Here is a 26,959-nt window from a genome sequence, read left to right on the forward strand (position 1 = left end):
CGACCCATTTCTTCTTTTTTAATGGGAATTAACTGTCTGTTGAATGCCCAATGATGAAATGACTGCCATGGATAATAATTGTTCATGAAGTGCCTCCAACATTCAGCATGAACTTTTCAAATGGGAAGGGATGGAACTCCAGCTGTTAAAGTTGGAGTTCAAGTTACACTACGTTACATAAGTTCAACATACTTCTGAAACAGAGAAAAATCTCAGACTAATGGCTCAAGTGATTCATTGCAGACTCAACCAAGGGATGCACTGCCAAAGTTTTGTCTGCCACTCATAAGCTCATTGTGCACAGGAAGTACAAATCATGGATAAAACCCGTGACTTCCATGAACACATGGAATCTTGCAATCTATTTATTTAGTAAGTAGTTAATTTAGCATTTTGTCTGTATATCTCGGTGAGGTGATATTTACATTGATATTCCACTCACAAGACAAGGACCCCAAGACAGGGACAGCTTCTACCCACAAGCCATAAGGCTACTTAACGCCTTCCATGCTTACAGCTGCATCTTTTTTATTGTGCTCTGTATATATTGTTTTGATGTTATATATATATATATATATAAAAAATTGTGCACTCTTATGTTTATTGTCTGTTATCAGTGCTGTATTTGTCTCTATAGGCTATATATTACAGAGATTGAAAAACTCTATTTACAGGGCTTGCGTTTATAAACTAGCGTCCCGAAGATGCGCATGTAAATGAATAATTTCACCGTGCTATGTACACCTGTACTATGTGCATATGACAGTAAACTTGACTTGACTTGACACTATTGACTCATCTGCTTCCAGTTCGATGAGCAACGCGCCGGTACTCGGTGCCATAGTAACACGCGCATCACGAAGGACGCTGCCCGTTAGCCAATGGGAAACGAGTTCCCACGGTTTAGTCGGCCAATCAAGGCACTGGTCTGTTTCTTCGGTTTTTCAGCCATTTTAGGTGGTTGGATTGACGGGTGCTGACGGCGAGGGGAAATTGTTCGTTCGAAGCTTTTAAATACGCCACAAGAAGAGTCGCCATTGAAAAGGTAGCCAGTTTATTACTAGTGATTAACATCGTTTTTAAATCACAAGGAGGACAATTATTTGGGGGTTGCTTAATTAAGCCTTAATATTCATGTTAGCTGCCGTTCGCTAGTACTTCCGGTAACCAATTAGTTAATTCAGTTGTGTGTAATCTTTCCAAATTACTGTAAATAAATTGGCTGGTGTCGGCAAAACGAATCTAGTGTATGTGTTGGTCTAAATACAGGCACGAGTACTTCATTAATGTTGAAGACATGGTGGGTACTGATCATCATCATCAGGATGTCAGCAGCAGTCCAGCCTGGCCGCTGACTGTCCCCGCTCTCAAGTTAAAGTTACACCGTTACACTTCTTATTACTGACGTCTGTAAACATTTTCTCATTAATATTAACTTTATTACTATGAACTATGAGCCTTCATTTACGGTATTCCATGTTGACACTCAACTTCGCAGTGGTTTTACTTGTTTATATAGCCGTTCCAGTATATTTTTTACATTTAGCAGATGCTTTTCAAACTAAGCGACATACATCTCAGAGAAATACAATGTATGTATTACATTAGGAGAAAGAGACATAGCTGCAGATGTGTGATTCTACAGTTAGTCTGATCAAGGGTAGTACAACAGGAGCGGGATTCGAACCTGCACCCTTCAGATTACAAGCAAGGCTTCCATTTGCATATAAGTTTATTCATTTAGCAGACGCTTTCTCTAAAGTGACGTACATCTCTGAAAATACCATTTGTGCATTACATTACAAGAAGGAGACAGTTGCAGGTGTGTGATTCTTAAGTACAGTTTTCCTTCACCATGTGCTCCAGTGTTCACACAAGTAGCTGCATAAAACATTACCAGAATATCACCTAATCACCTTCCTAGTTTTTTTGAGATACACGTAAACATTTACGTTACGTTGCAGGAGTGGCTCTGTAAAGGATTGATCTGAGCGTGATCGTGAACATGTATACCTTACGTTAACTTAGATCATGGGCAAAGTGTGTCCGGAAGAGATGGGTTTTTAAGACCCTTTTTAAATGTGGACAAAGATTCAGCAGTTCTGAGGGGGAGCCGTTCCACCACAACGGAGCCAGAACCGAGAACCTCCGTGCCTTACCTTTCGTGCGAGGGACCACCAAGCGGTCAGATGTGGAAGAGTGTAGCAGTCTGGCTGGCATGTAGCAAATGATCAAGTCCTGTAGATATCTGGCAGCAGTTCTATTGATGCATTTGTAGGCCATAACCAGGGTCTTAAATTTGATCCGGGCAGCTGTGGGAAGCCAGTGTGGAGAAATGAGTAGAGGAGATACATGTGCGTGCTTCGGCAAGTCAGACACAACTCGGGCAGCAGAGTTCTGTATCAGCTGTAGAGGTTTGATGGCAGCAGCAGGAAGGCCAGACAAGAAAGAGTTGCAGTAGTCCAGACGGGATGTCACCACGGCCTGGCCTGGACATAGCCTGTTTGTTTGGGATTACCACTAAGTAAATTAAAGTAATGTGCATTGACTTTTTTTGTGATGTTTGAGGTCAGGGGAATGATTGGTTGTATGATAATCATGGTGGTGAGTCTAGACTATGTGTGTTTAACACCAAATTTTCTTCACTTTCCTCACTGACAGGTGCAGTCGCTTCAGCGAGGATCCATCAGCCTGCCCTTGTTTTAGGCATAATACATTAAATACAGCAAACAACCAGGTAATGTTCCAAATATTGGTTATTAACTTTATGGTGCAGCTGCCACTTCTCATTAAACCACACCTTATCAGTCTTTATCTGATAACTTGTATCTTCTGGTCATGTTTTGGTACATTACAAGCTTGTTCTTGAAGTGAATGCACATGGGATCATTGTAACTGATTAATGTTTATTTGTATTGTGAAAACGTGACTCAGTTTGCTCAAAGTAGCTTCACTTGGAAGATAAGGCTCAATTTTTGTAACTGTAAGCAGCTGAGAAAAACACTTTAATATTATTAAGAAGTAAAGAATTAAGCTCTGTTACATTTTAAGAGAAGCACCTGGTATTTCCCCCTCTATTCAGACTTTTTTTAATTAATAAATATGATTAAAGTCCTTTGAATGTCAAATGCCGCTTTGTGACACTCATGACTAAGTAAGCAGTAAACCAGTGGAACTTGAGTAGCCATTATAAACTTCTGATGGCACAATTAAATCACCAGCAACCAGAATAAATTTGTAGTACTTGCAATGGAAGGAAATTTAAACACTTTTGAACAGAAATTAATATTTCATACTATGTTCTGTGATTTAAAAAAAAATTTAAATTACTGTTAAATTCCTATGAGATCTTAGGCATGCGCTAACATTCTTATTACATGTAATCTGGTTTGTGATGAAATATTAAAGTACATTATAGAAGGTATAATATTAGAAGTACCATTTAATAAACTAAACAGTAGATTCTTAAACTAAACTTTTTTCACTATCCATTTTAAAAATTGGTGTCTGTCTAACAAGAAATCAGCAAGTATGTAAGAAATGTCTAGTGCTGTTCACATGTTTTTGAAAATGCTGCTATGTACTGGGAAGCTTTACTGTGTCATGTAATAGTGTAAATGTTGATTTTTGATTGGTACTTTTCAGTGTCTCCTGTGCTTGCTGCTTGTCTATTCTTTTTGCATATCCTGTACACAATTATTTACCAATATACAATGCCATCAAGAATTATTGGCACCCTTGGTAAAGATGAGCAGAAAGGGCAAAAAAAATAACTTTTCATTCTTCATTATCTTGATCTTACCCTCAAATTATGAGACTAATCTCACCTTTCACTAAGGTTATTCAAGGAGAGAAAAAAAAACTCTCAAAAATTTTACTTTTCCCATAAAACACATGTCACAATTATTGGCACCAATGGAATAAGACAACAGGTTGCTAACCTTCAGAAATCAGGCAATGGCTCCAAAATGTAGCTGCACACCTGCAATTCTCATTTCAGCTATTAGAGAAATAATGAAGAAGTGTCAAACAACTGGAGCTGTGATGAATCTGCCTGGAAGAAGACGTAAGCCTTTTTGTCTTAAGGAGGAGGGTTTGGGAAGCAAAATGTTCTCCCAAGGATCACAGATGGAGAATAACAACACTTGTTTGCATCCTGGGGTTACCAGGCTATATAAAGCTACACTTAGATGCTGCCTCCATGCTAACAAACTTTGGCAAGCTTGCCAGAAGAAAGCCTCTGATGTCAAACAACAAATGCAAGCAGCTGGAGTTTGCTAAACATCAACGGAATTTTGATTTAGACTGGATTCTGTGGTCAGATGAAAGAAAAATAGATCTTTTTTGCAATAAACACTAGAGGTGGGTGTCATGTGAAATAAGTCAGTCATGCAGAAAAAAACCTATTGCCCATTGTGAAATGTGGATGCGTGAAGTTGTGGGGCTGTTTTTCTTCCAAAGGCCCTGAGAATCATAGTAGGATGCATAGCATCGTGGACTACCATTAAATATCACAAGATTTTAGTTCAAAATTTGGTTTCCTCTTCCAAGAGGCTAAGTTGGGTTGGTGACTGGATCTTCCAGCAGGACAGTGATCCAAAGCAAATGAAAAATAGTTAACTGACCACACAATCAAGCTTTTGCAGTGAACATCCCAGTTTCCTGACCTAAACCCCATTGAAAACTTCTGGGTGAGCTGAAGAGGAGAGTCTAGAAGTGAGGTCCAAGGACACTGAAGGATCTGGAGAGATTTTGTATGGAGGAATGATCTCAGATCCCTTTATATTTGTTCTCCCATGTCATCCAGCATTATAAGAAAAGGCCCACTGCTGCTCTCATGGCAAAGAGAGAATCTACAAAGTACTAAATGCAGGGTTACCAATAATTGTGACACATGTTTGAACAAGGTGAACGTGATGAGCAGTGAGTGTTTTTTATAGCCTTTTTGTCCTCATCTTTACCAAGGGTGCTGATAATTCTGGAGTGCATTGTATTATATTGTACAGCAAGCTAGTACTAATTTTTCAGCGAGCAGCTTGTTGTAGAATATATTTTGTGGTCAAATGCTGCTCAAGGTAAGACTTTAAGTTTAGAAACAATGGAATATTCCTGCCACACCTCCACCTTATACACAAATATGCTGGCTCCTTAATTTACAGTCACATCTGGGACAGAAGGCCTGTTTGTAGTTTGATTCATTTACCTCCAAGGTGACTTTTACTAAGTCACAGTCAGTAAAAGCGGCACAGTACGGATGCCCCTCATTTATTCAAAGTTTAGGATCTGTAAAAACCTTAGCTGAAGCTATAAAAAAAAAAAAAGAAGAAAATCAAAAAGGAATTAAGATATATTCTTCCAGTTTAATTAAACTTAATAGGGTGGACATGAAGAACTGCCACAGCCAAAGTTGCCTTGACACTAGCATGAGGGAGGGAGAAGGACTGGTACATTGTAAACATTGTATTACATTATTACATCTATCAAATTTCAGAGTCTGTATAATCACAGCATTTAATAAATGAATACTTGCAAATATTCATTTGCATAAACTTGCATCTTAATATTATTCTCAGTGCAAAACAAATTTAGTCCAAATACCAGTACATTATTTTACGATTCTTAGTATGCAGTCGGAGATTGACAATCCCTGTTAACCAGCATGAACCTCCTAACAGTGCGCTGTAATTACATAAACATTTTGAAGGCTCAGTTTACCAAATCATGATTATTTCACATTTCCTCTGTGTGTAGCGTGCTGGGGGAAAAAACAGTTCTTATTTCATTTTTGTGAAGTATGGTTTCCTGTTTTGTGGTCGGTCAATAGCTTATAAAGGTTGTCACTATCATCAGTCAGTGCCACTTAACTCTTTTCCTTTTCTTAACACTAAGGATTAATGGAAAACTTTTAAAACCAGGATTGGTCAGTGGGAATCCTTGTTAAATCATGATTTGCAGGTCAGACAGAGTATCTTTCATAGGAACAGAGTCAGTCTGTTTAGCCTAGTCCTCTGAAGGTACATATGATCATTTAATCACAGACAAATGTGTAGTGATGGAAAATGATGTAAAAATTGAGAAGGTCATATTTGTCAACCCAGAATAATTGGAAGAATTAGTGAAAGACACATGCAGTGATCCTTTGTTTCATTATAAGACAAACATCTTTGGGTCATGTCTCATTTCAAATTGAAGGCATGAGGGGAGGCAGCAAAGGCAAAGAGACAGATAAAGTGAAAATAAAAATATAACTAAACTAACTAAAAGCATTGTAAATTGTAAGCATTGATAATTGTCAAAAAGTGTAAAATTGTGTAAGGCAAAATAGTGGGAACTGTTTTCTTTCTTTTTAATAGTTAAATATCTTTCTTGGTGCATTTTGACTTGGTCTAGACATTTCAGTTTAATCAGTTTAAAAATTGTGAGAGTTTAAGAAAAAAAAAATAACTGTCCTACATATTCACAGGTCAGAAAGGGTATACAAAAGTCTACTACTTAAGAAAATTATGCTAAGCAAGTATTCTGAAGATGCAATATTTATCTTCTTGGCACTTCAGAATTAAAAAGTGCATCATAATTAGTGCAGAACTGCCACAATAAGCAACATAGGATTCCTGTCAGTGAGGTGCCACCAGGGTTGGGTTTCAAGAAAAAAAAAAACTTTTCCTCCTTTGTTCCCCCATTGACACAAGGAAATACTTTATAATGTATGAGACTGCGTCAGCAGTTTGGTGTGACTGAATTTTGACCCTGTGCCAGTCAGGTGAGGTTCAGTGCATCATGGGAACAAAGTGGCAAGATCAGGGTGCGGTGTCAAATGTGAACAGACTCACGGGATCAGGATTCAGATAGAAGACTATGTGTGTTGAATTATAGTTTTGTTGGATATGTGATACATCTTTCATCCGCAAGCTTGCCCATTACGGAACTTGTATATTTTAACCAAGGGTGGTTTTAGGGAAATGCCCATCGCTAAGTGCTAAAAATGGCCCAAATGTAACTGACTTCCCCGACAAAGGTTACGTGGCATGTCTGTGGTATTCTTTAGAACCCCGCAGCAGTCATGCAGTAAATATAGGTAGGAGCATGAGTGTTTCTTCTGGCTATCAGGGTGTGGAGTGTTTTTACAGTGAGCTGTGTGTATGAATTGACGCAGTCTTATTAATCATACTGGACTGTTTGACAATGGAGGATTGCAAACCCTCAAGTCAAGTGTAGCAGATAATATGGTGCAAGCTGGTTCTGTGCCCAGTCCTGGGTGAAAAGCAGACTTTTTGTGTGTGTCAGGGACATTGTAGTGGTGGGTCAGTTTGTTCTTTTGATGATTTCAAACTCAAGGTGCATGTTTTTCATTTGGTTTGAGCTAGTCCTATGGAACTCATTCCTGTGTCTGTTTTGTTGTTGAGAAGTAGCCTAGTGGATTCATTAGAAATAAGGCATGAATAAGGGTTTGTTTTGTCACTAGTACTCTTAAGATCCAAAAACAAACTTTAATAAATGTTTAAACACATAATAATTTTGTGTTGAGTGAGGGCACTGAAAATTAAAATATTTCACACTGTCAAATTCTGGCAGCAAATTGAGTTAGCAGGCAGCACTGGCCATTGATGTGGCTCAGCTGTCCACCACCCACACACACATTTCCCCCAAATAGTTTGGGTCCCACTGTAGGTCACTCATCTCTTATTAATCTAAGATTCTTCTGAAGTTACAATACCACTTACCTTAGGCTTATAATATGGACATTGGGATCCATTCTGCTGGTGCCAGATCATTGGAGTCCTGCAGGTGCTCATGGCAAGTGTCCATTAATCTGCACACGCAGGGAAGGGCAGAGGGGCTGCACAAATGGCTGGATAACTGGAAATCAGATGAGGCAAGGAAACCCCCCCTCTTTAGGCTAACGGGAGGGAGGAGGACAGAGTCCCGTAAATGCTGAGGTTGGTATCTGTGTGTGTTTGTCTTTCTCTGTGTCACAAGAGTGGAATGGACTCAACCTGGAGGGTTGTCGTAAGGGGAAAGCATGAAAGTGAATTGCTGTCAACCAGTGCGCCTGATGACAGTAGTAAATCTTTTCTTTCAATACCTATTGTTTGTAGTGAAATAAAAATAATTTTAGCAGCATTGTGCCCGCTGGGTTTGTTCTAGAGCTGAGCTCCCTATATACCCTAGTAGAGGCAGTGAAATGTGATATTAATGTGGTGAGAGGGGTGAGAGCTTGTAGTGGGGCTGAGCGGAGGGGCCATGTTTGAAGAAGCAAAGGGAGATTCATGGCGGTCCTGAGGCGGGTCCTGTACCAACGTCTGCTTGCGTGGTGCCTCCACCGGACCTCCTGGCTACTCATGCCAGTAGATGCTCTTTGTTCAGTGAGCCCTGTTTATATTTAAACTCTGCTCTCACCGTTGGCCGCCCTTTCCTAGCAGAGTTACTTAGGCTACATCTTTTTTTTTTTTTTTCCCCCCCCAAATCTTTCATTTAAGGAGCTTTTTTTAGCCTTTTCCGTGAAAGGTTATACTTAAAGAAAACAATATGTGTCCAACAGAGAATACACATTAAATGTTGTTTTGAAATTTTTTTTTCTTTCTTTATGATGACATGTGTCTTCCTGTTTGCTGAGTTGTCTCTGCCCCTTGTCTAGTGAGAACATGCTGTTCTGAGTTGCAGCCAGGTCTTCTGAGAGGCCCTTTGCTTCATCATGGGAGATGAGGGAAAGGAAAAACAATATATCTGCAAAGAAGAAGCTCCTAGTCTTTTTCATGAATACAAAGCCCAGAGACCTTTTCAACAGTGACTAGACAACAATGAGTAAGCTGGCGCACTTGTAGTTTTCATTAATTGAAACCCAAGTGCCTGTACTGGGTGTAAATGAGTCCAAATCAATGGTAAAACCATAGCACTGTGTTGCGAAGTTTGCTGTCCTATTTCTGAATCTTCTGGCTCTTAAGCACCCCAGAGACTCCACTACATCTATTTTTCTGCAGCTATTTTTCTGACTCCACAGTCTCTGTTCAGCCAATTTGTTAATATAAAGTTATTGTGTAACAAAACTTTTATCCACAGGGGGTCTTCTGATATCGCGCTATGCATTTGATTGACTGATTCAGTGGTTATCTCCCTTTTTTGGCTAAAATGTGGAGTCTGTTCAGATTTCCTCTCACAACTAACAACATTTCATGTTAAAGAGCCCTGTCCTTGGTGTGCCCACTGAGGGCATTTCAACATGCAGGTCCCAGAGGCCTGTGGGCACAGTCCCCTTCCTGTTAGACAGTACATGGCTACTGTGTAAATTATGTCTTCAGGACAGGTTCTAGTTTCAGTAATATTGTTATCTGCTTCTGCATGCATATGTGTATGTGTGCGTTTGTCAATGTGACTAACAGGAATGTGTGACCGGTGCCTGGCCGCCTCTTGGCCCCCCTTCTTGGCACAGTGAATGTAGGTGCGCCGTTCCTTTCTTTGCATGTCCTGGAGGAGTGGGACTGGAAAGACCATTGACAGTGTCCTGTGCCTCTTTCCTCTTTTCTCCTGCCTCAGTACAGGTTCTCTTGTGTCTTTTCTGAAGTGCTGAATCTGTTCAGGTTCCCTTCTTGCATGTCTTCCTCCTACCCATCCTGACTCTCCTACTCTGTTCTCTACCACACACCTCCTGTTTTTTTTTTTTTTTTTTCCTGATCTCTCCTCACCTTTTTCCTTCCTTTGAGAAGCCGCCAGCTTCATTACATAAGCCGGAATGGGCTTATGGTTTGACGGACGGATATTTATAGTCAGACAGCCTTAAGGTTTCATGTGGGATTTAATTGGGCCATTGTTCTTTTACACCACAAGGTTCACCTGCTGAGACACCACATGTAACCCTACACAGCTTAGAAAGCCATAGTGGCTGAACTGGCCTTGATACTTAGGCCTGTATTAGGAGTTTGCACAGCTGTTTTAGGCAGGCTGTTTGACTGGGTTTGCCTGCAGTTACTCTTCAACACAGGGTCCTGTTTCTGCTCCTGTAGGCAGCTGGAGGTTTTAGAGAAAGGCTTTTTGTGTATTTTAGGGGCAAATACATTCTGGGGTCTTGAGTACAGTCTGAACCTAAATATGAAAGCCATAGTTATGCAAGACATTTTCATACAAAGCATGGCTACTCTGTGAAACTGTGTTATACAGCATGCCACATGTGTTTTGACCTCTTCTGTCTCTTGGTGTATGTAGTGAGTGGAAAAAATGGCAGAACGATTCTTAGGCTTTGGTGGCAGCACGGAATTATAGGTGCCCATTCCAAATGTGGGAGGATGGGGTAAAGCACTCTCACTCCTCTTGTGTCTATCACCATCCTGAAATGTGGCCCTAGCACTGTATATTTCTAAAGCCTCCAGGTCTCTCTTGCTCATGGCCCATGTGTTCAAAAGGTTTGTTGTGCCTAGGTAGCCTACCCCCTTCTCTGCACCCCAATGAGTGATGCTTGCATGAGGGACATGCACTAGAGCATTAATTTGAGTCATGAACTATGTATTTGTACCAAATGGCAAGGGGTGTGTGTGTGTGTGTGTGTGTGTGTGTGTGTGTGTGTGTGTGTGTGTGTGTGTGTGTGTTAGTATGAGAAAGACAGCAGGAGAGAGGATCAGAATGAGTGAGTAACCCCACCTTTGCCATGGGTGCCTGTGCTTTTCCACTACATTTGTTTGCTTCTCGAAGGTGGAAGTCTCCACAGTGGGCTCATCTCACACTAGCGTTCAGACCCACCTCAGAACTGCAAGAAAATTCCACACCTTCCACATTCTCCACACCTGCACCAGGACAAGAGAGAGTGCAAAATGAGCAAGGGAGGGATTGTAAGATGTTGAGAGAAAATGTTGAAATGGTAGTTCCGTGTTAGTCCACAGTACTCATTTTCTGTAAAGTGACAGCCCAAACAGTATTTGTTCAGATCTGATGATGAGAAAAGTAACCTATCAATGTGCTTACAGGCTATTCATCTAGGGGAACAATGGCTCTCAAAACATGCAGATGGAGGGAGTGAAAGAAAGGATTGGACACATGGTAGGAAAGAGAGTGGGAGATGTAAAAAGGCTGAAAAAGGATGAAATTTTGGCTGGGGGGGGGGGGGATGTCTACAAGGAAATAGTCTAATACACTGCAGGAGCACGTGTAGCCTGTTCACGTGTATGAAACACTGCAGAGCGCAGCTATCCGTGGCACTGAATACCGAAATACTCTGCACCAACACCGATACTGATTGTCTTGTGTATATATATATACACACACACACACACACACACACACACACACACAATTGAAGTTATATGCATTTGTGGACACTGGCACCACAAACTGCTTTTTCTGCTGCACCCTTAGCAGGCATGTGCACAAAGGTAACAGGAGGTTGTGTGGTGGTTAATTGGGATGTTCACCTTTTTCTCATCTGGCATCTTTATTACCCTTACCTGGTCATGTCAGGATACTTCAGAAAATTAATAAGAGCTTGAAGATTTAATGCAGGTTTTTTAATGCTACCTGTGTAGCGAATCATTGCAGCATTAAGCAAAAATTTCAAAGTATATACTAAATATTACATTTTGTGTTTTTGTTTTGCTGTGTGTGGCTGTATTTTGAAGTGCCCCTGGCTGCTTTTTGGTTTATGATCCGTATTAAGTGTCCAAGGTGACTCAGCAGTTGCTGCATCGTTCCATCTGAATGATCAGATTTCCATGTAAAACTTTAACAGCCAGTCTATGGTTTCAGTCAATCATCTCTATGCTTTTGGCTAACTCTCCGTTGCTCTCTGTCTGTAAGTCTCCTCTTCCCTTGCTGCCCAGCTTGTTTGTCACTGCCTCGGCAGCATATTGGGGCCATGTGCTAGGAAACGGTGTCAGTCTTGGTTTGCGTTAGAGGGCAGAATATTTCTGTTTTTATGCACATTTTCATGTCTGATTTGGAGGTCGCAAGGCAAGAAGAAGTATGCCAACTTTAATTCGACACCACTCCTGGTCAGTTTTCCGGTGGTAGGTGTAAGCGGTATTTATTTTTCAACGTGACATGAATATTTTTCACATAGTTTCACTGACATTGTTTGTATGCCAAACTACTTTGGCATTTTCCTCATGTAGGGTTCTAGGAATGGCAGATAAAACATTCTTTCAGTTGTCTGAGTTGTGGAATACCAAGCCACATTTTTGCTGACACTGCCTATTGGTGATAATGGCGGGTTGAGCCAAACACCACATGCATGGCATGGCCAAATTCCTGCTTTGAAGATGTAGTTGAGGTGCAGTCTGAGGTCACTAATGTGTTGTGTAATGGCAGTGGGAGTTGGACGTACTGTACACAAAGCCATAGGACCACAGGATGTGGCCGAGGCTGAGGTGTCCTAGCTTTTCTGACCCGACTCATTTGGGGTACAGTGACCAGTGTGCAAAAGTGGAGGAAGCTGTGATGTATGTTGGAACACCACTGGCTGACTGTGCTGTTTGTTGAGGGAGGTTACCTCGGTAAGATATCCCTTGTGGGCTCGTTCAGCTCTGTACGGACAATCCTGGCCCTGGGGTTCTCTGACAGAGCGAAGGCATGAGTAATCAGAAAGGCATGGAGATCCCCTTCCTCTGTGATGCCATTTCGTAACAGGTGGAAGGAGTGTGGAGAGGGGTGATGAGTGAGATGACATGAGTACATCTCAGACTTGACTCACAAAGAATGAAATCAAATCTCTATTTGATGTCTAACATCTGCCCAGATGAGCAGGAGACATAAGATTATTCTGCTGTCTTCTGCATCTCCATCGCACTGATTCACACGGTCTCTTACTATAACTGCGAAAAACACTGTCCAGCACTCTGAACATGAACATGGTGCTGATCAGCATCTCAGCACAAGAATCAACACCACACTGTCCCACACCATCTGCGAAAGAGCTACGGGCACGGCGTAAGCTCTCGATGCCTTTCTCTCATCTGTTAGACCTATTGGTCAGAGAGGGACTCAGTACTTCACACATGCACTGCACATTCTTAAGCTTTCCAGAGAATCGAAAAATAATTCAGGAATGCCATGATCTGGAAGATTAGGAGCGTCCTTAAACATTATTTTCATCTAGCTTTGGTTGAGCTGTAGTGAAGAGGCACAGAATGTCAACAAACTGTGGAAAAGGGAAAGTCCTCTCTCTCGTTCTCTGTGTTTTGGCATGATTCTCAGCGCTCTTGCCAGTGATTTAAATTGCATACAGTAACACACCATACAAGAACTCTGTGAACTCTTCAGAGTCGCACAACAACATACCCTCCCCTCTTTCCAAATTGGAGTACTTTTTCGCTGCAACGTGACTTATAAATCAAACTCTGGCTCAAGCTGGGAGTTGTGCAACAAGAGCTTGTCTTTGACATACAGATGCAGTTTCTCCCCGCTGGAAACTGAAGAAATCGTCTTTATTCCAGTGATGTCTACCCTTGGGCAAGCCCAGCTTTGGTGCTGTTTTGAATATCAGCAGCTGGGGGATCCTGTCTAAGAGTTGTGCAAAATGTCCAGACAGAGAGGGCATGCAGTTTAGTTGTGGCTTTTAACACCTGGATGTACTGGAAAGGGAACACAACTATGTTGTTTTTGTTTTTCTTTCCATTTCTAGGTGATCATATTTCCCCACAAATCTACCTTCACACAAAAACAATATTTCCCTGTAAATCTGCCTTCACGCAGAAACACATGCGTTTACTCTGTTGTACATCTGTTAGCATCTGATAAATGTATGTATACATTACGTGGAGACCAAGTTGAAATTTTCTGTGCTTTTGCAGTGAGCCCTTTTTTGATGGATCACTGCATTGAGTGTGTATGTTGCGGCTGTGAGGGCTGGTTTAGTGATTAGATAAGAGAGAAAGCAAGCGAACCAAATGTCACCTAGGATCAGTTCAGTTATGACCGTGGGGATGGCCATGGCAGGTGTTGTAGGACTGTCATTGAGGTTAGGTGTTTCTCAAGGGTAACACTTAGTACAACTGTACCTTTAGCTCTGTGGTTTGCTAGGACTGCTGTAGCAAGAATGATAAGGTATTGTTTGGGTTTCAGTTTTAACGCTGTGGTGAAGGTAATGTCAGGGTCATATAAAGTAATGACGGAGAGTATTTGAGAGCTACAATACGGGTATGATAGCTTTGTCATATAGGTACTTCAAGGACAGCAGGTGTTTTTCTGCTTCCTGCAGCTTTGCTGTGGATTTGTTTTGGGCCACAGCACAACTCATTTGTGTGTGTGGTTGTGTGTGTGGTTGTGTGTGTGTGTGTGTGTGTGTGTGTGTGTGTGTGTGTGTGTTCATACTAAATAGGGAAGTATGTCCTTCTTACATTTCATTTCACTTAGAAGACAATGAATTATTTTGCAGTTTGTGGGATCCATATGCACTTTGCAAGAGTGGCACTGGGTTAAATCAAGCAACTTAAATAAATAATGATGGTCCAAAAATAGGCTTGTGTGATACTTTGAAATGAGTGTAAAAGATAAATTGCACCCCACTGATTCTAGTGTCTTATTACACCATGTGTAGAGACAAGAGTAGAGGAGTCTAATAGTGATTAAAGAGATGAAGAGAATATAGATGCCTTTTGCATGTTTAGAAGGTTTCTTAATTTCTGCTGCTTTTGTTGATTTGCCTCTTACTGCTGCGTAAGTTGCTTTCCCCCAAGCAAGCCCTCTCGTTCCTACTCTTTCAAAGATGACCTGATGTTGCCCCTGATGCACCCATCACATCATCACCCCCTTGGAGGCCTGTCTGAGATGCAAAATACTGATACGGAGGTGGCTGTGCTGTCGCACTAGGAAAAGTGGGTCAGAACGAGACTCCCGTCCACGCCACTGACAAAAACACAATCAATGGCACCCACTGAACATAAACACCCCCACGCACTTTGCAAAATGGGTCAGAACTCAACCCATCAGCTGAATCTGAACTCTAGACCCTGCAGCTAAGCACAGCATTCAAAGCTCTCCATATCAGAGAGCTGGGAATGGCTGAGGCTGTTGGCAGGGGAGCAACACTCCCATGCTGGAGAGTGTGACGCTTACTGACACCACAGGCTGTTTATGAATCTCCGCCTGCTTGTAATCTACATGCGGAGCAGAGAGGTTCCGCGTTAATGAGTGAGGGGAATGCCTGGCCTCCGTTTGCTTATCAGGGTTGGCTGGCAAAGTAGCTCAGGGCACAAAGTTGTTTTTCTGCAGTCCATACATGCTCTTAAAGTGCAAGTCTTTCCAACTATTGGCATATCTGTGTTAACTTTCATTTTGTGTCATTTCCTTCTAGCTGGCAGTGGATGTATGCATGTCATACCTGGAGGAGTCAGTCTGTTTTTGAGCTCTTGCACGCTTTTGTGTCTTAATGGCTGGAGATGCATCATATTTTTAGCCCGTTCTTCAACGGTGACCTATGAGGATTTATCAGAGCTGCTGCTTTATCTTGTAAATAGCCTAGCAGAGTTGATCCATTTTCCACTGAGGCAGAGGTGTGTGTTTGTCAGTGCTGAGACACCCGTCCTGAGCAGCACCTTTCCCCAGCCCTCTCTATTTTCTGTTGATCCGGTGAATCATTCATCATTTTTGGTTTTGCCCCGCTGTCCATCCCCCTGCCTACCCGTGCACCAATCCCCACGTGTGAGGAAAACATGTTGACAGAATCCCTCCCTCTCTGCCTCACATCTCAGCCAGTCACTGGGAGATTCCAACGGCACCACATAACCATTCCTTAATAACCACATCGTTTCCTCCCTCACAATGCCCCCACAAGTCTTGTGGAGCCCCCATGTATGGTCACTACAACTACCCAAAGCTGATGTCACTCCAGATTCTGCAATGGGGCAGGCAAGCAAATACTCAACAATACTTGTACTTGATGGAGAAGGGTCAGCCAACACAAGACCACCCACACTGTGTTTACATACAGTTGCAGTGACAGTAGTAAGATGGGGAAATGTAAATATCACTACGTACGGCTTTGTTCAGGTTTGTATTTACTTGCTCAGCTTTTAAATCATAAAATGTGAAAATGATGTACACGAGTGCCTTCTAATCTCCATTTGTAGGTTTAAAAAAAAAATTCTTCCATGGGTTTTTCAAGATTCGAATAGACGACGAGACGAGCATAAATATAGCCCCGGTCTACTGGTTGTCCACAGATCAGAGAGTTTAGGATGAAGTGTCCCTTCCCTTCCCTCCGACTGGATGTTTTTCATGGCGGGTTGAAATCATTTCCTGCCGAAATGGGCTTAATGTGCGGTTAGTCCTCAGCACTCTTCATCTGAAGATTACAGTGTTCAGTGCAGCACTGGTGTGTGAGGCCAGATCCAAGAGGGGCTGCTTTGTGACTTACTGAGCATATGTGCTTCTGCTTGTGTTCTGTTTCTTAATGTTGAGTTTCTAAGCTGATAATTTTCAACAAAATCATGTAAAAAAGGTTAGAGCTGTGAATTTTACCTCCTTATTCAGTTAAATATTTTCAATAAACCAATTTAGATCGATGTGCATCAGTAGTGTCAATCCTGGGACTTGTGTCACATCGCAGTTCCTTTGAGGAGTAAACATCAGCATACCCTGGTTTTCACCTTAGTTGCCACACTGTTCATCCTTTCCTGGTACTGAGCCCATTGTTATTTCATCAGTGCTGTGTCACATACCTGCACCCAGCGAAGGCCCGTTGTTTTTTAAAGCTTTGAATGTGCAGGTGAAGTCGACCATAACGGACTAACAAAACAGTACTAGCGGACAAGCAGCCTGCCCTGCAGTGCTGTTGATGTGATATATAAAAGCGGAGAGTGTGACAGCTGTGTGAGCTGGCAGTTTGCTGCAGTGTGCCACTGCAGTTCATTGGACTCTTCCGAATCTGTGGAATGGGTTGCCATGTGGAGCACTGGTTGCTATGGGACTTAAGCACTGGCTTTCAGCACAAATAATAATAATGCTGAGAACATTGAGGAAGAAACGCAGTAAACATCTGACACCATGGCGCACAAGAATGCTGATTACATTTGGAGGGGGTTAATGTTCAATTTGTCACGTGGGGTTTGTTTAGTATGTCCTGTTATCTGTTGGTACATGTACAGTGTACAGTATAGGTGCAGTTTTTCTGACATTTTCTTTTAATCATTAGCACAAAGAAACATTGAAACTAATTCTCTGTTTCCTGTACATGAACTTCCTTTGTCTGTCTGAAGGAGAGATGACTTTGGAGCACAGACAATGCAGGAGAGATGATCCCTTTGTTCCACTGCGGTCAGGGCCGTAAGCAGTGGCTGCCATACCGCCTGCTGCCCCTTTGCACACGTGGTCCCATGAGTGCGACCTTTTGTCTGTGCATCCTGGAAGTGCTCCTCACCCACCTGGTAGATGTTTTCGATGTCTTAAGGAACCTCTAACATCACCATTTTTTAAATTTTCTGTAGGTAAGGTTAAATCATCTGAGCCTCATTTGGAGTGTTAGAAGCATGACATGGATGCAGAACAGGATTTTTGCCATCAGTGTGGTATTCATCACCATAGCGAACTAATTGGTAGCAATTTTGGTAGTTCTTACACTTTTCCCTTTTCTGCACCATAAAACTCTAAAATTAGGATTTTTTTTTTTTTTGGTTCAGTTAAGACGATCAGAATGTTTCCATGTAGCTCCCCAAGGCCACCTTGCAGAGGTGAAGTAAGCAGGTGGATTAGAGGCAGATCAGAAGAGCGGATCTGCCAGGCGTGGCAGATTCACAGTGTGAGCTCATACAGTGTGTCTGCGTGTCTGTGCCCAAAGGAGAGTGCATGACCCGTTCAGAGGTATCCATGCATGAGTTTACTTTAAAGACTCTTGGTTTGAGATTTTTTTTCTTCTTCTTCTTTTCCCTGATTCAAGGCTTTAACATTGAGATGTAGGGACACTGAGGGTGGTGCTGGTCAGGCTGCGATCTCAGTAAGGGGCTTTTGTTTTTTGCGTTAGGGTGTTTGGGGCACACTGCTGGGATCCAGCAAGGATAACTACCCGCGATACGCCGGCGTGCCGCACTGGATTAGTTTAATGTGTGTGGCCCATTTTCTCTCTCTGTGTTCCAACAGCCTGGATTTACAGAGGTTTAGAGTGTGGTTCTCCACTGCTACTCAGTGCTGCAGCTGGTCCTCATGCTGTGCTCACACGCACGCACACAAACACACACATGCATACACACACAAATACAATTTGTCTGACGGTTGTGTATCTTCCTCAAAATGTAGCAAGCATCTTTTTCCTTTTTTAATCTGTGTGGAGAAGTGGAACATTGAGGATTAGAGGGTGCTCTGCTGGGATGATTGCTGAGGGCTCAACTCTGGAAAACCTCCTCTCTTTACTGCAACCCTCTTTTAAGAGCTCACCGCTTCTTCGATCCCTCTGTTTGGTTCTTTATGTAACCTTCGCCACATTTACCTTGTCAAACACTGTACCCGAGCAATGAGTGTGAAAGGACAAAGAAATGTCAAGGCTATGTCTGTGTGATCTGGGTGTGGAAACTTGCAGCTGCATCACCGGATTTCTCTTTTTTAACCTTGCCCATTTGTTTTTGTTATCTCCATGTGTCCATCCAACTTTTTCCCCTTCAAAATGTGCAGAAGAGCAACGGAAGAACACGTAGACACAGCTGACAAACTGTCATGCTCTGCCTTTTGCACGTCATAGCTCTTTTGTGTGGGTGATTTAGACAGTTTGTAAATAACAGGACCATTTCCCTTAGCTGCTTTGTTAGAGCTCTGTGTACCTTTTAAAAAATGCTTTTAAATAGCATATAAGTACATTTGCATTTTTTAATACCTTTTCTATTCTTACTGTTGCCCGATTAGAAAAATCCTTTGGCCACTTTTGTCTTTAGAAATCCACACCATGGATGAACATTGAGAATTTCTGCTCTCATCTTAGAATATCTTTTAACAATAACTGACATAAAAAGTTGAGTGACAAATATAGTACTGTGCATCACTGGACTTTCCTTTCATGTTGTTTAGACCAGTAAGATGAATGTTGCCAGCTAAGATAATTTAGACATTTAATCTTGATGCATTTCCCTCCTCAACGTCAGCGACTTTCCTTATATTGCGTGTCTGTCACCAGGTCTGTAAGGGTTCTTACAGTTGGCATTTGATCATGGCTCTCCTTGTGTTGATCTCAATTCATATATTCAATGTTAGTGTTTTTTTTCCTCTTCTTACCTACTTCCATTTCTTCTCGTAGTTGACTTGCTTATATACCCCATTTCTCATTGTCTCCTTTTTGCTTCTTTTCCTTTATTGGCATTATCAGGATTAGTACTATATATGCGTGCTGCTCCTTGACTGGCTCTTGTTAACATGCACAAGCACACAGCTGAGACATCCATATTACATCTGAGATGGAAAGAACAGCTGAGTGTGCTCTCTCTGTGTTTCTCTCGTGCTTGTGCTCGCCCTCTCTGGTTTCTGTTTTTCAGTCTCCCCAACCCCCTAAACCTCTCACTCACCCTCTTTGTTTGCCTGCTCCTTTTTCTCAAAAGTGTTACCACCCAACAACAGCTGCCCAGCTGCCATTGGCTGCGATGGCTGTGGAGGAGGGGCCATCTGGCTTGCTGTGATATTTTCCTACTTCTCGGGGAGCTCAGCGCGTCAGTTCAGTTTCGTTGAGGAAGAGAGAGATAGTCAGAGGCACGGTCTTTTGCGTATAGTTCACTGCCGCAGTTGGGGCACAGGTCTTTTTTCGTACCTCTGTTAACAACAAAGCATCTCATCTCTCATCTCAAAAGGTTCGTACACTGATGCACAGAGAGACTGGTGGAGCTAAACATCCAGGAAGAAAGGATTAAAAAACGCTAAGCAGATTTTTTTTTTTTTCTTCCTCCTTCCTCCCCCCCTTTGTTTTTGAACTGCAGTGCTGTCTTCTGCGGAAGCATTCAGGGGCATCGGAGAACGAGGGACAGAGCAGCACTTCCTCTCTGTCCTTCGTCTTCCTCCGTGTGCCATCCTTCTCTACCCCGGCTGGATCTAGACTGCGGCATAGTGCCCCCAGCCAGGAGTCTAATGCTTGTCGAGGATGAGTCCCGCGATCGAGGCGATGCAGGCAGAGCAGCAGCACTATTCCAGCAAAGGGGTCCTGCTTGAACCCTTTGTGCACCAGGTGGGGGGTCACTCCTGTGTGCTTCGCTTTGGGGAGCAGACTATCTGCAAGCCCCTCATTCCCCGGGAGCACCAGTTCTACAAGAGCCTCCCAGCCGAGATGAGGAAGTTCACTCCCCAGTATAGAGGTAAGGCCTGTCCCCCCCAGTCCCCAGATACCCTCATCCTACCTGCTTATGTTTGTGGCAGTGCTGCCCTCCTGTTCTCTATCTCTTTCTCTCTCCATCCATTATTCACCCTTGTCCCCAGCGTTCATATTGTCCTGGTCCATAAACCGCAGAAATGGACACATTGATTATTTCGCAGCCAGCGTTCACAGACATGTGCCTTTGCCATTGTCTAAGTGGGGCCGCAGCATAAGGTACAGTGGTGGAGGGCTTTGGGCCGTTGAGTGACTGACCAACCAGTGCAGGCGTTTGATCTACGCTGGTGGTGTAAGTAACCCAGGGCTAATCTGTTAAGGGCTTCAAACTTCCTCCCCAGAAGAGGGCACTGTAGCAGCAAAGCCTATTCAGCTGTATATGCCAGGATGCCTTTGTGTAATAACAACAGGTAAGTAATGAAGACTTGGGATTTGTGCTGATTTCTCCTGATGCAAGTAGCCCTTGCGTGGTGTACATCAGTCTGAAACCAGTGGAGACTGTATTTCCAGCTTTCTAGACAACTCACCGGAATCTGCAGACATCCGTGACTCGTGCTACAGTCCTTGAGGGCAAAGGATGGAGCTCAGACCAGCCACTGGGACTCACGCTGGCATTCCATGTCACCTTTAGTTCAACAGAAGACGGGCAGTTTTGTGACATGTTTGTGTTTCTTTTGAGTGTCAAGATGGAAAACTGGCTCAGCAAGCTCATATAACGTGTTCGCACGCAAACGGGTGCCATTATCATATTCATGTCAACCTGTGTACTCACATCAGCCCTTACTGAAATGCAGAATAGGTAGAAGAATGCCAGCATTCAAGGAATTTTGAGTAGGAATAAAGTGAAATTGTCTTTCCATGAATACAGTACAGTTACCTGAAGATGAGATGTTCTACCTTGTAGGAAATGTGCTACACAAACAGTGATGTCTGTACCAATATATCCCTCAAAGAGGAAATAAAAAAAAAAAAAAAAAATGTCAGTTTCAGGGTCCTAAAGCAGGTCAAAACACTTTGGCCTCTTTGAATTCCATGTTTTTTCTTTATTTTTCTACACGCAGAATGTTTTACGCACCCAGGATCTCTGCCTGTGTTCGTATTATGCGATCATTGTTTTTCAAGTGACTTGTGTTTTCTGGTGGTAGAAAGGCAAACATTGCACTGAAATCATGTCCATTTCCTTAGCAACGGGTGGTCACGGCAGTGGCAGTTCTTAGGGGAACTGCTCTGCTATTGTTTCATTGTACGCCACACATGGGCAAGATCTTTTTTTAGGAATAAAAAAGATCTAACATGGCTTTTTTACGTTCTCTTTCTGCTTTCTGTCTGCCTTTGTTCTCTCTCTTTGTTCCCCTCAAGCCTACACTACCCTTTGCTCACCTGTGGTTGTGGTCTACCTTGGCTGCCCCACCATTCCATGCAGATATTACTTAGAATAACACCCAGCAAATCATCGACTTTGGAATGGGGGGATTGGATTGTGAAAATTGTAGGGTGGTTGGAGATGTCTTCTAGCTGCCTCAATGTGATGTGAAAATCCTTCACCTCTGAAAGACTTTATGCCGAGACCCTCAGGGTCTTCTTTCCCTGGTTAGGTCCGAAAATCCCTGTTGTATAAAATTAAAGGACTTTTGGATGAAGCATTTTTTAAAATGACAATTTAACAGCTTTTTGTTGAATTTTTCTCAGAGGCATTTGTTGGAAGTCTGTATGTGTGCTATATTACAAGACGCTGTTCTCCAGTCTCGTTGAGGTGCTCTGTAACGTTTTGTACTGTATTGTGATGATTGAGACGCAAAGAGGTTCTGTGGACGTGTAGCTATTTAAATTCAGATTCAGTGGTTTTTTTTGTGTGTTCCTGTGATGAACAGGGCGGTTGTTCATTGCATAATAAAGAGTGCGGTATGAATTGCATCCATTGAAGCCTCCTGTGGTTCTTGGTGTTGTTCTGCTTGCTGCACTGGATGAGCTCTCTGTGTTCCAAAGTTCAAATGTGCACACACAACATACAAACAACATGTTTGTTTATTGTTGTGTGGCCCTAAACCCTCTCTTTCGAGCCCAAATTTCCACCCACCCCTGTAACCACGGTACGATCAACGTCCCCATGTCTGTCTTGTGGATTTGTCCAGGTCTTTTGATCTCTGTCAGGTTAAGGGATGCCTAGCTGAGAGCTCTCTAGGTATAAAAGCCCGGAGAAATGTCTCCCCTGGAACACACAGGGGTAAGAACCAAAGATTCCCAGCTTATTGTTTGCACTGGGAAGTCTGAGACTCATCCAGATTTTCCTTTTAAAGACATGTCGAGTTGACTCTGAAGCTGATGTTTTATTCTGCTGTTTGCTCTCCTTCTCCCGACCCCCGTCCTCTTTCTTTATTTCACGTCTGCAGGTGTGGTGTCGGTGAGCTTCGAGGAAGATGAGGAGGGAAATCTGTGCCTCATCGCCTACCCCCTGCATAGTGAGCAGGGGGGCTTGGAGAACGTGGACCCCACGGCGGACCTGGAGCCCAAGCACAAGGTACTGAAGTGGACCAACAAGAAGCCATCTGCCATGATGCTGGACAACGAAAACTATGGCAAGGACAGGCCCAGGCACGGGCGCAAGGACGAAAAGATCAAAACGTGAGGAGCCAACGGCAAACCGCCAATACTCCATATAGGAGACATACTGACACAGACCCAATGATTCCCTGAGCTTGTAACATGACACAAAACACAGATGGATGCATGCCCTGGCTCAGTTACTGCACTGTGGGAAAGCACATCTCACAGCCCCCCCCCCCCCCCCCCCCCATTAAGACTCAGCTGGCAGACCGTGCTCAGCAGCATTTTGTTAGAGTCAGAGGGTTATGTAACCTTTCTGGAACTGCACAGTGGCACAGCTGTGACTTGTGTGGCCAGTGTGTGGGAGGATGGCAGAGGGTGGGATTACTGCAGTTCTGCTGGTCTCTGGGGAGTGAGCCTGAAGACAAGATATTCCCTTGAGTCACACACTTTGTATACAGACACTTTTAACTGTCTTCAGAAAGATGTTTCCAATGGTAAACACTGAAACATTCAAAACTACTTCATCGTGGAGAGTTTTTGTAAGCAAAAATTTTACACAGAAAGCTGACGAAGTTCACAGGATCTATTCGTAGAGGTTGCAGTTCAAGACCCACTTTGATAACATTTTCTTGGATTCCTGGAGTGGCAGCAGTTTACGCATATCGCACTTGCTTCAGTTTACAAGGGTTACTTCCGTTTTTGTTCCTCATGTTAGTTATGTCTGAAACCCACTACTTGCCTCTTCCACAGCCACAACCGTGAGGAGGAGCTTGAGCGGCTTCAGCAGGCCGACGTGCTTTACTATAGCCTGGAGAAGAGCAATGCCGTGCCACAGGTAAAGCACAATCCCTGGAGCCTAAAGTGTCACCAGCAGCATCTTCAGAGAATGAAAGAGAATGCCAAGCACCGCAACCAGTACAGTATCCTTTCCTGAGTAAGCCTTTGTATGGCTTCTGCACCCATGAGGAGTCTTGCATGCTTCCGAATGCAAAGCAGTTCAGCTTGTTCTGCCATGCAAAAGACTAGATTGCATCTCCATGGAGAACAAAGCAAAGTCATGTCCACATGCAAAACTTATCTAGCTTCATCACTGGTGCCAGGAACTCTTATGCAAATCAGTATCAGCTTTCAGTTCTTATTTATTCATTTGGGCTTTCTCCAAAGCGATGTACAACTCAGAAGTGTGTCGGCAGCAAATGGAGGTTTCAAGCCTGGTTCAAGTGTCATGATTGTTTTTTGCCCAAATAAGTCCTCAACCTGGATTCTTTTCAGTGGGTACTCGGTCATATGTATGTAAAATTATAGGCTCTGTAAGTTTAGTATCTTTTAAGCAGTTAATGCTTAAATGGTTGATCAAGAGCTTAGGTTTGAGGCAACTGTGTTTAGATGGAAAAATAAACTGTGACCTCAGAAACTGGTAAAAGAAGTTCTTTCCTAGACTCCTAACTCATATCATAGCTGAATCACACTTGTGACAGCAACAAATATGGGTTCCGAAAGCCTACACAAAAGACAGCGGGCTATGTCCCTGTTATTGTCTTATTCTGGAGGTGCTACTGAAGGTAATGTTGTGTTTGAAGTTACCATGGGTCCTGCTCCTTGACTCATGGCCCTTCACAGAATTCATCCTACTGGAGAACTTGACATGGCGACACACAGTACCCTGTGTGCTGGACCTAAAGATGGGCACACGTCAGCATGGCGACGATGCCTCGGAGGAGAAGAAGGCCACTCAGATCCGCAAGTGTCAGCAGAGTACATCGGCCACCATAGGTGTCCGACTGTGTGGAATGCAGGTGAGCGTAGGAAGATATGGATCAAATGAGGGAAAATGCCTTTTGTGATAAAGGTGACAAAGGAATCAAATAAGCAGGAGTGATGGGTATGAGGTACTGAAGGAGGGAGAAGGTAGGGAGGGATGTCTGAAGATGCAGAGTTCGGTAGGGGATGTTGAACATACTGGTGCAGAGTAAACATGAGCACGTGAGCCAAGTGACAACTGCCTTCAGTTTCTGGATGACTGAGTGGGCATGTTCTCATGAGACGAGTACAGCAAGGGGGAGAGAGGAGTTGGATTAATGAAGTGGATCAAAGCACTGACAGCTCTCGATGCTTCCGCTTTTGCTCAGGTGTACCATTCTGCCTCTGGGCAGCTCATGTTCATGAACAAATACCACGGACGCAAGCTGACACTGGCAGGCTTCAAGGAAGCGCTCTTCCAGTTTTTCCACAACGGCCGCCGGCTGCGACATGAGCTGCTGTCCCCAGTGCTGCGGCGGCTACGGGATATGCAAGCGGCGCTGGAGGCCTGCGAGTCCTACCGCTTCTACTCCAGCTCGCTGCTCATCATCTATGATGGTGAGGCAACGCGCACTCGGCGCCCACGCCACAATGGTAGCAAGGAGGACGACCTTTCAGAGGAGGAAGAGGAGGGTGGCGCATTTGGGTTTCCCTGCAGTGGTGCAGCGGCAAGTGGGGGAACCTCCATTACTGAAGGGAGCCCCGTGGTGGACGTCCGCATGATTGACTTTGCTCACACCACCTGTCGGCACTATGGGGAGGACAGCGTGGTACACGAGGGCCAAGACAGCGGCTACATTTTTGGTCTTCAGAACCTCATCACCATCATCTCCCAGCTGGAGGAGAATAGTGCCGACTAGGTCCGCTCTCACTCTGTGTTACTGGTCAATAAACAATAATAAAGATCCACTTGAGGTGGTGACACTTCCACCAAAGGGTGCTGGAAAGGAAGGGGGTGGGCAGGGCACACGGGAGAGAGACAGTGCTTCACCCACCACCCAACCAAAAGGGACAGAGCTTTTTGTGTTCTGTCAGTTCTCTAGTTTCTGTGTTGGTGTTGCCGTTATGTTTTGTGCGTAGAGGGCAGTTGGGTCGGCGGATGTCGAAGATACTCGTCTGTGTTCCGTGACTGAACTAGTCTTTCCTTGCACTGTTCTTTTTTTCTTTTTACTTTAATGAAAGAAGGTGATTAACAAAGAAAAATGTGTAAAAATAGATAAAAAAGGAAAAGCTATTATTGATACTTCTGAAACGAAGTGATATCTTGTCCCATTTGAATTTTTCACCATGGTGCTGTCCCACATTTCACATATTATCTACCTGCTCTGTAGAGAGCACCACTGTGTCCCTGAAACTGATCTCACCCGTGGGGGTGAGACGGGGACCGCATGACTTGCAGAGCACAGGAAAGGAAGGTGATGCTCCTGAAAGCCTTTACACTTCCCTCTTCTTACAACACTGGAGCAGCTAGCAAAGAAGTGAAGGTGGGAACATGAGAGAAGGAATAGAGAAAGTTGTTTTCTTTCTTACTGATTTATTTTCTGACCCCCCCCAGTTGTTTATGTAACAGTAATGAAGAAAGAATATATTCAGACAAATAGAGACTATATAGTTATTTATTTCAAGTATTTCATAAATAAATGAAAATTTAAAAACTGAAATGGAAATAAAGCTTACATTCCACATTATTAATGTTATATTAATGACTATTGTTATTTGTCAAGTTTGGATACCTCTTATACCTGTGTGTCCACAGTGTTGGAGGATGAATAAAAAGACTTGTTTGTTCTAAATTTTCTTGTGTTTTACTTTCTTTCTCTTAACTTTTCAAGTCATATTTATATCGCATCAGTCTGAAATAACAGGTCCAAATGGTAGAATAATTCTGGACAGGTAGGGTAGTGGACAGCAAGATCCACTCATTTTTTACATTAGCATCACATCAAAGGCTCCACAAATAGTAGTGATTCTATTAATCATTCCTTTCTGAAGATGACTTGAGCAGTTCCATACAGTGTGTGTGTGTCTACAGATGGTAACAGTAGTATTGCTTTCTGAGCCATCGCTGGTATGCGATAATGTGGACGTATGTAAGCACTCACTGATTGTCATTTATTTAGCTGACTCTTTTCTCTAAAGCGACTTACCATAGCTACTTAATTTATTATTCTGTGCAGCATGTGTTTTGATCCAGGATCCCTGAAGGTCCCACCTTTAACCACTACACTACCTGCTGCCCCTACATGCATGCATGGTTACATCTGTATGCCTGTGGGTAATCCTTCATATTTTCCAAAGATCTCCGGTTATGTGTAAGCAATATGAGGAAGGGTTGCTTACGCAAGTAGCAGTGTAAAGTAC

At 43.1% G+C, this 26,959-nt stretch overlaps 1 protein-coding gene across 2 annotated transcripts; it reads left to right on the forward strand.

Moving 5' to 3' along the window:
• The first annotated feature begins 952 nt into the window (after positions 1-952).
• LOC108929830 (inositol hexakisphosphate kinase 2-like) lies at positions 953-26,367 on the forward strand. 2 transcript variants are annotated; one of them, XM_018744636.2, is made up of 7 exons: positions 953-1,045; positions 2,662-2,737; positions 19,866-20,237; positions 22,642-22,873; positions 23,549-23,718; positions 24,419-24,594; positions 24,928-26,367. In XM_018744636.2, the coding sequence occupies exons 3-7, from the start codon at positions 20,027-20,029 to the stop codon at positions 25,456-25,458; spliced, it is 1,320 nt and encodes a 439-aa protein (XP_018600152.1). In that variant the 5' UTR covers positions 953-1,045; positions 2,662-2,737; positions 19,866-20,026; the 3' UTR covers positions 25,459-26,367. The 2 variants fall into 2 exon arrangements, with proteins under 2 accessions (XP_018600152.1, XP_018600153.1); XM_018744637.2 differs by lacking the exons at positions 953-1,045; positions 2,662-2,737 and adding an exon at positions 19,587-19,739.
• Positions 26,368-26,959: the final 592 nt, after the last annotated feature.

The sequence above is a fragment of the Scleropages formosus genome, chromosome 22 (assembly GCF_900964775.1).
Source record: "Scleropages formosus chromosome 22, fSclFor1.1, whole genome shotgun sequence".
Lineage (NCBI taxonomy): Eukaryota > Metazoa > Chordata > Actinopteri > Osteoglossiformes > Osteoglossidae > Scleropages > Scleropages formosus.